Raw genomic sequence first — 14,304 nt, 5'->3', positions numbered from 1 at the left:
CGATGAACTTTGGAGATCACTCTGGGAAACCTTGTTTCCCTTTCGTTTGGAGACTGTAAAACGTATCAAGGTGGGGGTGGATGGGGTGCAGGAAGAGTGCCTGGAGCTGGCTGGGTCCGAGACACAGCTGCAGATGTAGGGGACTCGAGTCCTTCACCCTCAGGGCCAGGCTGCAGGTAATTCCTCCAAGTGGCTACGGTTCAGGCAACAAGTGATCCAGACCGAGAACATGAGGTCTAGTCAAAAAGAGGACTTGTATAACCAAGGGGTCACCTCTCTCTGGTTTCCATCACTTAATTGATCTGGTTCAACTCCTTTATTAGACGAGATGAAGAAGAAACGAAGGTTCAGAGAGATCCCACCCAAGCCATCCTACCCTGCAGTATTTGCACCCAAATCCAGGGACTCCAAAGTCCTGCGCTCAGGAAAAGGACTTCTCCCTCTTATCTCTCCCTGCCTTTCTTCTTCCGGCGCCAGTACCAGATACCAGATATCTTGTTCCCCTCCTATCTGCCATACCTGACAGGTCGGCAGCAAGGACTGTCCAGACTGCAACCTTTCCTTTACCCCAGAGAGCGAGGCAAGCCCTAGAGCGTCCTCCCCGCCCCCTCTACCCCTCCCCCCCGCCTGTCGCGCCTGCGCACCAGCTCGACTCTTCTCCCCCCCCACCCCGCCTCACCGGTGCGCAGGCGCGGCGGCCGATGCGAGTGTGCCTGCATGAGAGCGAGAGGAGAAGATGGCGGCGGCGGGGGAAGCGGCGTGAGAAGCCCGGGCGGCGAGCGGGGTCTCCCTGAGGAGGGGGCGACATGGCCCTCCGCGGCCCCCAGGTGACTCGGGGCGCCCGTCGGGGCGGGACAGAAAGCGGGCGGGCGGTCGGGGACGCTGAGCCCGGCGAGGAAGGCGGGCGGCGTGTGAGGGAGCGTGTGAGGAGGGAGCGTGTGAGGAGGGAGCGGGCGGCCGAGCGGGCCGCGGGGGGCACGGACCGAGCCGGGGGCGCGGTCCGGGTCGCGGGGACCCCGCCTCACCTCCGTAGGGGCCTCGGCTAGCCACGCTCCGGGTGGCTGGAGGAGGGAGAAGGGAGGAGCACCCGTGCCGGGCCTAAGGGGGGCGGGAGGAGGACGAGGACGGCAGCGAGGAAGGCCAGTGCGTGTCCCGAGGGAAGTCACATCCTTCCTTCCACCGATGCCCGTGGGGCCAGGGAAGTGGGAGGGCAGGGTGTCCTCCCCGCACTCCCCTGCAAGTCTCTCTTTCGAGGCGCCCCAGAGCGTGCATGAGAGTCCAGGAGATTGGGGCGCCCTCTCCTCAAGAGCAGCCTCCCAGCGAGGGCTGGGGAGGGGGCGTGTAGGGAGCTCTGGATCTAGCCCGGGGTGGGGTGGGGGGGCTGTGGATCATACCCTAGCTCGTGGGGGCATGGCCTCCTGCGGTAGAGGGGTGCTGCAACCCCTTCTGCCCGGACCCCGCCTTCCATTTATTCCTTTTTTAAACTAAGTTTATCTTCCTACGTCTCCTGTAAGGGCACTATTAGAAGTCCCCAGCACTAACTGAAGCGGGAGTGACATCTTGGAGGCCAAGTTTACACGTTAAGAATCCTCGCTATTAGGGGACACAGGTCCTGTCTGGCAACTCGGGCTTGAGTTTTCCTCTTCTGTCCCGGCTCCCCTTATTAAGCTTATTCACGCGTAGGCGGTTAATAAATGGTAGTTGACTGACTGATGGGGTAATGGAGAAAGAGCTCACTGGATTTGCTATTAGTGAAGGGGCCTTCACGAAGTCTTAATGGTGTATGACCTTATATGAGTCACTGGCTCTTGCTTTTCTCACCTTTGAAAGGAAGCTTTGGACTAGCTGATCTTCGAGCCTTTCCAGCACATTCTGTGAATGTGCTGTAAGAACCTACCCTTAAAACTTCCAAGTTTTAGTAGCCAAAATATATAGTTCTGTGTGATACAATGAAAATAGTGAAAAGACTAAGTGTTTTCCTGAGGTTTTACATATTTTAAATAAACCCTTACTTTACATCTTAGAATTGATACTAAGTATTGGTTCTAAGGCAGAACAGAGGTAAGGGATAGGCAATGGGGGTTAAGTGACTTGTCCAGGGTCACACAGCTAGGAAGTGTCTGAGGTCACCTTTGAACCCTAGACCTCTTGATCTCTAGGCTTGGCTCTCAATCCACGGAGCCACCTAGCTATCCATAGACTTTATATTTAAAAAATTAAAATTACACTGGATAAAAATCTGCATGTAATAAGTATTACATTTGGAGCCTGATTTGACTGATTGAGGTATCCTTAAAGGGATTGCAGTTCTAAAAAAGGCTTAATTTTATGTTAAATATTTTAAACATCAAACAAAAACTAATAACAGGAAATAAGTTTTTATTAATAATAGAAGTTTTTTTTAAAGCATGAAGTTAATCTAGAGTGTTTATTTTCCTTGTAGGATAATGATTTTAGTACCTGTTGGCAATAATAAAAGTAGTGTGAGACTGGAAAACATGGAATTCTTTTCATTAAAGTAACTTTTTTTTTCTAAGTAACATCTCTTAAGACAGAAAGGTAAAGGGCTGGGCAATGGGGATTAGGTGCCTTGCAACATAGAGCTAGGTAGTATTTGAGGCTAAATTTGAACTCAGGACCTCCCTACTCAAGACCTGGTGTTTCTATCCACTGTGGCACCTTGTTGCCACTGACATTTTGTTTTCTTCATTAAGTTCTTTAAGATTTTAAAGTAGAAATTTTTTCATATTCATATTTCATAAATTCTTTCGTATAAGAAGTAATGTTTATGAGATTCTATGAAATTGGTGGTATGATAGAGAATAGAGGGTTCTGTGAAATTGGTGGCATAAGATATTTTTCTTATAAAAATATTTTATCTTAACAAAGCATAATCTTGTATGATACTACTAGTATCATGAAATACTAATATATTTTTCTTCATTTTGCATAATTTGAGATGGAAAAGCATTATTGGGTATAGATTGGTTCAATGTATATATAGGTTGTGTTAGGCACAATTAGGATTATAGTTTGAGAATTGGAAGGTATTTTAGAGGCTATCCAGGCCAGATCTCTAATTTTACACATGAGGAAATCCAGGCCCAAAGAGTTTGTGGCTTGCTAAAGATTGCACAGGGAGTAGACAGACTTGAGTTTTACCCCAAATACACTCCTTTTTAATGTAAAGTTTGTGCAAAAATAGAGATGATTAATTACTTTCATAATTTCATTTAAATTAATTGACTCTTCTTGTATTTGGTAAATTTAGATCATTTGTAAAGGAAACGTAAGAAAACATTCTTTGAATTAAAGTATTTACAAATTTTTGCTTTAAAAATAGTTGAAACAAGGAAATATTATACCACTAGAGAATGTAGGAAAGGTTTAGGGTTTAGTATATTCTTCATAATTAACTTTTTCATGTTATCCAAAGTTTTACTAGATAACCTATCTTATTAAAGAAAGCTATTGAATGGTAATTTAAACAATAAGTCTTGAATTCAAGATTCTTTCAAAGTTTAATAATCTTTGCAAATCAAGGATTTCAAAAAACTAATTTATTTAATAGATGTCTAATATTAATAGTTATTTGCAAATGTTCTTTTTGTACTTCAACTTTGAAGAATAACAAATTTTGAATGAAAAAGCACTTTATAAGCATGTTGGTGGCACCTTGCCTACAAATTTATAAAAACATCACAGTTCCCACACTCAAGGAGTGACAAACAATAATAGAATAGTGTTGGAAATGGGGAATGAGTTTTGTCAGGGAAGTCAAGGGAATGGTGAGTAGAGTTATAGGCAATTCGTTGAAATATTTTCCAGAAATGGTAGTATTGATTTCATTACTGTACTCAGAGCTACAAGTGGAAAGCAGTAAATGGAAGTGGAAGGGCAAGTCATAATATGAAGATGTCCCAGGTAGTAAGTATAATGCTGGAACCTGAGAGGGGCTAAATAAGGAAAATTTTCACCTACGTAGAGCCCATGGCCCTAGACTAGAGTAAGGAACTGGAATAGTTCACTGTGAGGCTGAGGCAGAAGATGGGAACGGGAACCACAGGGTATGGCAAGAAAATGGCCAGGGAGCTGCATGAATTTAAATTGGTTAGGAAATAACAAAATGTTGACCTGAGTCCAGATCCAAACTATAAAATAAATTCTAATGTGAAATTCAAAAACATTTTAAATTTATTTCTGGATGCTAATATGAATTTAAGACAAAATTATTAGCTTAAACAGTTGGAAATGGAAATTAACCACTAATTTTAAAATTAGATTTTTCTTTCTCTATACTCTTAAGTTGGGAAAGCTTCCCTTTACTCCCTACTCCCACTCCTCCCCCAAACTATGTATTTATAGAGTGTAAAGATTTTGTAAATATTGAAGTCAAGGATTGGAACTAGATCTGTGATTTGCAGGTCAGGAAATTCCCTCTATTCCTGCAGGGCAGTCAGCACCTTCTCTACAACTTAAGTTTTACAGAGTTTTCTAAAGTGCTAAAAGATAAATGAGTATCAAGTGGGATGGAAACATAGGTTTTCCTGGTTTTTAGGTCAATGCATCACTCTGCCTCTCATTGATATCAAGCACTAGTTAACATCCTTAATTTATGATTAACAACTATCTTTATTGATGTATTCTTTATATCCTTTGTAAACCTCTGTTGGCTTCTTAGACTTAATAGTTCAAGTAAAATAAATTGCTGTCATGCCATATTCTTGAAAGTTTGATATATATCTTTTAATGTAGAACAGAAGATTGACATATTCTGAGAAAAGACCTAGATATTAAATTTATAAACTTGACCATTTTTATTACTTTTAAAATAGTTCCTATGAAATTTCATAATAGGTTAAACTGTCTCCTTATAAATGTGACCTTATGTACCTCCCATATCATGAGGTGTGATATCCTTTGGGTAGTTGGAATCCCTTGGAATGGGATCCAGTATTGACCTGGCTCTATTCTAAATTCAACTCTGCCACACAGTCTAACAGTGAGGTACCTGGATACTTACACTTGTATGTTTTTTTGGGATATCTTTAGAATTGATTGATTTTAAAGGTTTCATATGAAGCATCTCAACTAAGTCATGGAAGAATTAAAGCAATATTCTAGCTATTACTTAAGTAATAAAAATTATGTTAGTTCTAGGCACTATGGTTTAAGAGGAATATTGATTAGGTGGAGATAGTTTAGAATAGAGTAATGATTGATGTCGACTAGTATTAAGCACTATGTGCCAAACACAATGCTGGGTGCTGAGAATACAAGTAGAAAAAAATGAGATAATTCCCACTCACCAGAAGCTTACATTCTAATGAGGGAGATAAGTATATAGAAAATAACAGAAATATAGTCAATAAATCCAGATGTATATGAAGTAATTTAGAAAGGAGGAAACTAGCAGTTTGGTCAGGATAGACTTCATGCAGAAAATAGTGCTTGAGTATACTCTTTAAAAATAGAGATTATGAGGCTGATTTAGGGAGAGAATGTATTTCAGGCATATGGAGTGGCCAGCTGAAAATCTTGAAGAAAGGAGATAAAAGTGGGTTGTGTGAGGAGCAGAAAGAAGTCCTCTTTGGTTGGAGAATAGAGCATGAGAAGAATGATATCTGATGAGGTTAGAAAGAAGGTTGGAGCCAGGTTATGTAGAACTTTAAAAGCTAAAGAGTTTATATTTTGTCCTAAATCCATTATTAAATCATTTGAATTGATTGAGTAGAGAGGTCACATGCTGAAGAGTCTCCTGCCCATTTGAGGATTGTTTGAAAGAGTTCATGAAATTTAGCCTGGAGAAGAGTATTTGTAAGACAGGATAACTATGTTCAAATACTTGAAGTATTGTCATGGAAGGTGGGTAATTAGATTTATTCTATTTGGCCCAGAGCGCAGAACTAGGAGCAAAATGCATTAATTTAGGGGCATATTTAAGCTTGATATTAGGAATGATTTCCTAACAGTTAGATCAATCCAAAAGTGAAGTGGGTTCACTCAAGTAGTGGGTTTTCCCTAGACACTTTCAAACGGACTGGATGACTATTTGTCCATTATGCAATAGTAGAGATTCCTTTTGGAGTAGACATTGACAAAGGTCCCTTCTAATTCAGTAATTACCTGGTTTTATATTTGAGGAAAGTTGTCTCTTTGGATTTGATTCGTTAACCATTTTGTGTAGTGGGGATTTTGTTATGTGCTTTTATAGTTTTATGTTAAAATACTTTGCCAAATTCTTATTTCTTATATTAGCATATTAAAGAATTGAAAAGTAGCCAGGGGAATTTTGGTTATAAGCTTTTAAACTATTGTTATATTTCTATTGGCTACCATATATGCAACATTCTGTTTTGTGGAAAACAGATAAATCTATAATAGAATTTGCTGGCCTGGAGCCATTTGGATTACAGTCTTTTGTCACTTTAGTGCTACTTCAGCAGTGTAGATGTTAGTTTCCAAAGAATTACATATGCTTATATTGCACTTTTTCTTTTTATTGGGACATTGTGTGAACATACACATGGATGGATCATTACAGAATAGTATATGAAGCAAAGAGTACTGAAATGTGGAAGATCTTTAGAATATAGACTTTTGGGGGAATTTTTTTCATGCAGTAGTAATGTTACAAAGATTAGTAAAAAAAGTAAGCTTAGAAGAGAACAAATTGGCACTCTTCTGTATCATATGCATATAGCACATATTCCTTTTTCTGGCTTGTGGGTTATATTATTTGGGTGGCTTTGGCAGTTACCAAACATTACAGTAAGTTCTTTTATTCTTTATACCTTGCGATCATTTGTATGATTTTAAAGATATGCTTGGAGGACTATTTTTTGTGAAAGCCTGTCTGTTCCTTTTAATCACCTCATTGTGTGTATAGATAATTCTCATAAAATTTTGTAGCTGGGAGGGGAAAGATTTATGGGCCAGTAGTTACTGATATTTTCTTTGTTGCTCCTCCCCCTTTTTTGGTTTTGTTATAACAATATTTGATGTTTTCCCATGGTTTAGGTATTTTCTTTTTTAAAGGAGAGAGATAATTCATGCTTTCATAACTCAGAGAATCAAATCCCTCATACACTTTAAGTTTTTACCCCTTAAAATTGTATTATATCCATCTTGGACTTTTGTGTTTCAGTCCAAGTCAAAGAAATATTTCTTATAGATAGTGAAGCCATTTAAATGCTCCGATTTGAGTGTGAACATTGTGCTGGTTACTTCAAGCCCTGGAACACTGCAGAGCTTCCTAAATGAGATCTCTGATTTTCCACAGTTAAAAATAAGTAGATAAAAAAATGTCTGTTGTCTAGTAGAGCAACAGTGTCAAACTCAAATAAATTGAGACACATTAATCTTATACATAAGAGTCCCTGTGGACCTTATATGTTTTAAAATGTAATGTTATCTATGTTTTAATTGTATTTTTTATTTATTTTGTTAAATAGTTCCCAATTACATTTTAATCTGGTTAGAACTGCACTCAGGAGTATTGTGAGAATGTTGTGGACATGTAATTGCAAATTTCTGGTCTAGTGCAGTGGTGGCATATTCAAATAGAAATGGACCTCCAAGGATTCTTGCTGGCCATATGTTGACTTAGAAAAACCACACATATATATTTCCTTTTTTATTAACACATCACCACATTAAAATCAGATAGGAACTACATTGTAATCTGTTTCAGGCCACACTTGGGAGTGTTATGGACCTTGAGTTTGACACCTCTAGCTTAGAATAAGATATGTATCATTTGGATGAATGGACGACTTGTAGGACTTGATCCTTAGTACCTATATCTCGGGGTGGCAGACAGTGAGTTGAACCCAGAATTGAATAAGAGGAAGAGAATGAGTTGGGAAAGGACCTTAGGGAAGCAACCTTAGATTTTCTTCTGAAACAAAGATCCATCTTTTTTAACACCAATATTCTTCTAGTGATATTGAATGGCAATAACTCATAGTAGGCAGTAGTCTTCAAAAGAGCTATCTATGAGTTAATCAATCAGTCATCTAGCATTTAAGTTCCTACTATATGCCAGGCACTATGCTAAGTGCTGATGATAAAAAGAAAGGCAAAAGGCAGGCCCTGCTCTAAAGGAACTCATAGCCTAATGAAGTTGACATGCAAACAACTATGTATAAACAAGATATATATACAGGATAACCTGGAAGGAATCTTAGAAGAAAGTCACTAGAATTAAGGAGGACCTGGAAAAGCTTCTTGCAGCTGGGATTTGAAGGAAGCCAGGAAAACTAGAAGGTGGAGAGAGTTCTTGGGCAAGGGGGGCAACCAATGAAAATGAAGTCTTGAGGTAGTCTTATGCAGGGAACAGTAATAAGGCCAGTGTCTGTAGATCACAGGGAATGTGGAGAGGAGTAAGGTGAAAGCAGCTTGGTAAAGTATGAAGGGCTTTAAAATCAGAGGATTTTATATTTATTCCATGAGGTAATGAATAGGGAGCCACTGGAGATCATTGAATTGAGAGGAGAAGGGTGTTATGATCAGACCTACACATTTAGGAAGATGGGTTTGGCAGATGAATGGAGGTTGTACTGCAGTGAGGAGAGACTTGTGTTAGGGACACTAGCCAGCATTCTATCGCAATAGCCCCAAGTATGAAGTGGCAGTATCAGGAGAGAAGTGGGGTATATGCAAAAGATGTCATGAAGGTAGAATTGAGAGGATTTGAGAACTAATTGGCTTTGGAGGTGGGGTGAGAAAATGAAGAGTTAAGAATGACACCTAGATTTCTAATTTAGGTGACTGAGAAGGATGATAGTACTCTGGACAGTAATAAGAAAATCAGGAAGAGGGGAAGGTTTGGGGAGAAAGATGAGTTCAGTTTTTGGACATTTTGAGGTTAATATGTATACAGGATATCCATTGTGAAATGTCCAGTAGGCAGTTGGACCTGGAAGATTGGGGGTTAAGAGAGAGGTTAGGGCTGGGCAAATAGATTTAAAAGTAATCTAATCTGTATGGAGATAATTGAAACCCTGGGAGCTTTTGGGAACACCAAATGAAATAGTACATAGAGAGAAGAGGGCCCAGGACAGCATAGGGGGACACCCATCATTAGTGAGTGTGACTTAGATGATGATCTAGGAATGAGTGGTCTGACAGGTTGGAGGAGAACCGGGAGAGAGCAGTGTCATGGAAATCTAGGAAGAGATTTTTCCAAGTGGAGTAGATGATTGATAATGGCACAGGCAGCAGAGGTCAAGAAGGAAGAGGTTTGAGAAAAGGTCATTAATAACTTTGAAGAGAGCAAATATATGATAAGTGTAACTAGGCTGAAACAATTACAAAGGGGAAATTATTCTGGAGAAGTAGTGTAAAGCACACAGCCCACAACACTCCTCCGAACTAGATTAAAATGTAATTTTAATTATGTAACAAAACAAAACAAAAAACAACCAACAGAATAGTATATAGTGTTAATATGTGGTTTTCTAAGTCAATTTATCAGCCCTCAGTTCTCCTTATTTAAGGTTTAGTGACTATATGAGTTTGACACAATTGGTGTAAAGAATATCCTCAGAGAAGTTTATGATTGTAAAAATAATGGACCAGTCAGGTAATAAGAAAACAGGTGGACAGCCTGTTTATTCTTTTGGTTTCCATGTAATGGGGAGAGATTGTGGGAAAAGACTTCTCTACCATGTTGGATGGATCTCTTGTATTGAATTTATTAGAAGACATGGATGAGCATGATAGTAAGTTGTGGCTGGATTGTGCTGTATATTATTGGAGGGAACACTCCTGAGATTATAGGTCTATTGGATTATTTAGGTGAGGAGAAAGCTCGGGAATATAGGCACATAATAGCTCACATTTATATAGCATGCCCCCAAATCTTTTTTTTTTTTTTTTTTTTTTTAAACCCTTACCTTCCATCTTGGAGTCAATACAGTGTATTGGCTCCAAGGCAGAAGAGTGGTAAGGGCTAGTCAATGGGGGTTAAGTGACTTGCCCAGGGTCACACAGCTAGAAAGTATCTGAGGTCAGATTTGAACCTAGGACCTCCTGTCTCTAGGCCTTGACTCTCAATCCACTGAGCCACCCAGTTGCCCCCTGCTCCCAAAATCTTAATGTAATTTTGAGCTCTAATAGATATTTGAGCTGTTTAAAAGCCATTTAGCTCTAATAATGTTTAAACTCCAATACTGATTTAGAATTTACAGCTGCAATGAGACTTTTGGGATCACCCTGTGTGGTACCTTAGAGTTTACAAAGTTTTTTTTTTTTTAAACTGAGATGCAGAGAGTAAATGATTGCTTTCAATCACATATCTAGTGAGCCCTGCCCCTTGTGTTATTTCTCAGACTCAACCTGCTTCCAATAATGAGTATACGGGTGGATTAAGAAATATGAGTGGGTGAAGTATTCCTATTCTCTTCTCTTGTGGGGCCAATTCAGTTCTGTCCAGTGAAGCCCCAAGGAGTACAGCTGGTAGAAAATAGCTGGGCTGTGTGTCTTCTTTAAATGGAAATTTTAGGAAGGGTTTTTTGCTCTGCCCTCTAGACCTATAATTATAGGGGTGCAGCCTACTCAGGGTGCAAAGGAGATGTGAGTACCGAAGCTGATGTAATCTCGGGGATGATGAATTTCCTGGTGATGAGCATTTCCTACTAGAATGAAGATAGTAGAGTCAAATCCAAGGAGTACAGCTAAGCTGTCTTGAACTTTTTTAAACAGAGGCCTAAGGAGTTGTTTTTCTACTACTTTTCCTTTGTAATTTGTATGTGAATATCCCTAGGGTTTTTGCTTACTGCCACTGGTTCCCCATTCAAAATTTATTCAGTCCATTCTTCTGGAGTCTAGTTTTATGCCAGTCTTATGTCTCCTTAAGGCTTCCCTAAGGTCAAGCAAGGCATGTCAGCCAGCCTTTCTGTTATGCTTATTTTGTGCTGGGCACTGTGCTGAGTGAGGATCCCTATAAAGAAAGGCAGATAGTTTCTGCCCTCAAGGAGCTTAAATTCTAATGGATTGGTCAATATATAAAAATAGGGAAGAGCAGAAGTGAACATGTCTTTAAGTGCCTGCTATGTGCTGTGCTTTATACTATGTCATCTTATTTGTTCTACATAACAGTCCTGGGATGTAGTCTCATTTTATAGTTGAAATTGAGGCAGAGGTTTTTTTTTTTTTTTTTTGCCTAGGGTCACCTAGCTAGTAAGTGTGTGAGGCCAAATTTGAACTGAATTATTCCTGAATCCACCCAAGCCTAGTGCTTAATCTACTGTACCACATAACTTGGTATAGACTGAGCAAATAGACATTCTGAGAGGGAAAGACATTGGCAGCTGTTATAATTTGGAAAAGCTTCCCAGAGTAGGTGAAATTTGAGCTGAGTCTTGAAGAAAGTCAGGGAAAGCAAGAGGCTGAAGTGAGGGGGCAGAGAATTCCAGGCATGGGGGACAGGATGGAATATCTGAGGGACTTGCAAGTATGCCAGTTGTAGAGTGTTGGAGGAAAGTTGTAAGTTGACTGGAAAGAGAGTTTAAAATATTAAAGGAGTTTGTATTCTATACTGAATACAGTAGTGGGACCACCTGGAGGTTATTTAGTATAGGGGATGGAGTGGTATAAGGTCAGACCTATGCTTTTGAAAAATCACATTGGAGGGTAATGTTAGATTAAAATTAATATTTCTAAGTTCTTATTTTCCATAAAGTTTATTAATAATCACTTGAAATAGAAAAGGTAGATAAGCATAGATTTAAAGTCTCTTTCTTACTCTTAAGTCTAACCACATGTAGCTCATCTTGCAGGATTATCCGTCCATCTCACCTGCCTGCTCAGGGAAATGATTTCAGAGAGCTAGTGGGGGCCACCCACACCCTTTTATTTACATTCATGGACGCAGAGCTGGCATGTAAAAAATGGGATGAACCAGGTTAGCAATCCAGGAGGGGGAGGGGATGAAACTCTACACAGTAGATTGGAGAGACTTGAGTCAGGGAGAATCTGTTGTAAGGCTGTAAGAGTAGTTCAATGAGAGAGGCAACAAGGTTCTGAACTAGGGTTGTGGTTTTATGAGTGGAAAGAAGGGGACAGATAAAAGATGTTGTAATGGTAGAAAGGACAAGATTTGGTGATATATTAGATGTAACAGTGAAGAGTTGAGGATAACACTAAGATTTTGAGTATGGGTGACTGGGAAGGATGATTAGTGGTGTCTTCAATACGAATAGGAAGAAGAGAGTTTTGGGGAAAGAGATGATGAGTCTTCTTATATACAAGTTAAGTTTGAGATGCCTACAGGACAATCCAGTTTTAGATGCCAAAAAGTAAATATTGGAATGGGATTCAGGAGAGAAGCTAAAGTAGATTTATAGAGGTGATAATTCTGCAGAAGTTATTGAGATCACCAAGTGACATAGAGGGAGAAGAGAAGAGGGTCTAAGACAGATCAGGCTGCAAAGGATAGAGAAGAACCAAGAGAGAGCAGTGTCATGAAAACCTTGTGAAGAGAGAGTATTATAAGAATTAAAAATGATAAAGGCTGGTATAAATATATAAATTAGTATTTTAATTAAAGCCATGTTGATAGATAAAATCATTAGACCACGCGCTTGTAAGCATTCAAAACTGCCGCCACCTCCATTTTGTCTCCTGTTTCCTGGAAGCCCCTACTCGCCAAAGAGACCACTCCCTCCTAACCCACGAGATTTAAGAGCTCCCCTGCGTCAAGACGTCGGAAACGGAAACCAGTTGGACCATGTTGGATCACGGGAAATGTAGTTTTGATACATTTCCCTTGTCCATAGAAATATATACACTTTTTAGATGGTTTTTTCCAATTTCCTTTTTACAGTATCCAAAAGGAAGTGATCAATAGTTAGGTTTAAGTAATTCTATTTCACTTCTTTGTAAATTTTCTAGTTCTTTTCCAAGGGTAGCCTGCCTAATTGGTCTTCACATTCAGTCATTCCATTCTTCCTTAACCAGTGGCAGCTGACTCTGGTTTGCCCTTGCTTAGCTAAGGAGCAACTATTTGCTTTCCTTTCCTTATGTAGAAGCAAATAAATTGGAGTGATACTAGTTGTGACATTACATTTTTTTAAAACCCTTACCTTCTGTCTTGGAGTCAATACTGTGTATTGGCTCCTAGGCAGAAGAGTGGTAAGGGTAGGCAATGGGGGTCAAGTGACTTGCCCAGGGTCACACAGCTAGGAAGTGTCTGAGGCCAGATTTGAACCCAGGACCTCCCGTCTCTAGGCTTGGCTCTCAATCCACTGAGCTGCCCCCTGTGACATTACATTTTTAAAAAATTATTTTTGTTGATAAGTATTATGCCCTTCAGGTCATAATGCACTGAAAAAGACTGGTTTAAAATTCACTCTTATAAATACATGAAGTAGAAGTGGATGAAAATAGAGGCATAGTTATTTTCCCATCCAAGTTCATGGAGTCTTTGAAATCTATTGATAAACCCCTGGTGGGGAAGGGAATATATCTGTAAATCCCAGAGTAAGAATCCCTATTCTAATCCAACACTTTAGAGATAAAGAAATTGAGGCAGGAGGTGAAGTGACTGGCAAAAAAAAAAAATCACACAGCTATTTAGTGAGAGTAGATATAAGCAGGACTTTGTGTGCCATCTTCTTATATTAAAAGAGGATTTCATGAGGGAAATGACCATTATTATGACTACATTAACATTTTAGGGAGATAATTTTGAAAGGGAAGTTCAACTATAGGGTAAACCTAGTTGTCATTTTATCAGCTATGTCCTATCAATTCTACCTTTCTAACATCTTACAACCTATTCTCTCCTTTGACACTACTACTACCCTGGTGCTGTTCCATATCACCCTAAACTTGTACTATTGCAATAGCTTTCTAGTTGATTTTTCTGCTATAAGTCTCTCCTCATTATAGTCTATTCTACACTAAGCAGAGTGATCTTCCTAAAAAGCACAGATCTGACCATATCACTCTTCTTCGTTTAGAAAACTCCAGTGACTCCATATTTCTAAGATCAAGATCCTCTGTTTGGAGTTGAAAACTATTCATAATTTGGTGTGCTTATCCCCCATATCTTCAACTTTTCTGGTTTCTTACTCACCTCCATGTTCTGGCCTCTGTTATTTCTTACACAACCTCCATCTCCTAGCTCAGAGCAGGACATTGTCGTTGACATCCCTCATATCTGGAGCCTTATCTCTGCTTCCTGGCTTCCTTCTTGTTCCACTTTGTACAAGAAACCTCTTTCTTTGATTGCCTCATCCCTCCCAGAGCCTCTTATTTTTAAGGAGGAGGTCTTGACTAGCCATTTTTTTCTTCATT

General features: G+C 39.6%; 1 protein-coding gene across 3 annotated transcripts in view; it reads left to right on the top strand.

Moving 5' to 3' along the window:
- Window positions 1-749: 749 nt before the first annotated feature.
- Window positions 750-14,304, top strand: part of USP10 (ubiquitin specific peptidase 10) — an 83,868-nt gene continuing 70,313 nt past the window's right edge. For all 3 annotated transcript variants that reach the window (XM_044663203.1, XM_044663202.1, XM_044663201.1), the window contains exon 1: window positions 750-827. In XM_044663203.1, coding sequence (XP_044519138.1) covers window positions 807-827 — 21 coding nt within the window. In that variant the 5' untranslated portion in view covers window positions 750-806. The remainder of the gene's footprint in view (window positions 828-14,304) is intronic.

This window comes from Gracilinanus agilis, chromosome 2, assembly GCF_016433145.1.
Source record: "Gracilinanus agilis isolate LMUSP501 chromosome 2, AgileGrace, whole genome shotgun sequence".
In the NCBI taxonomy this organism is placed as follows: domain Eukaryota; kingdom Metazoa; phylum Chordata; class Mammalia; order Didelphimorphia; family Didelphidae; genus Gracilinanus; species Gracilinanus agilis.
The sequence above is the reverse complement of the archived record's forward strand: the minus strand, read 5'-3'. Positions and strand labels throughout refer to the sequence as shown.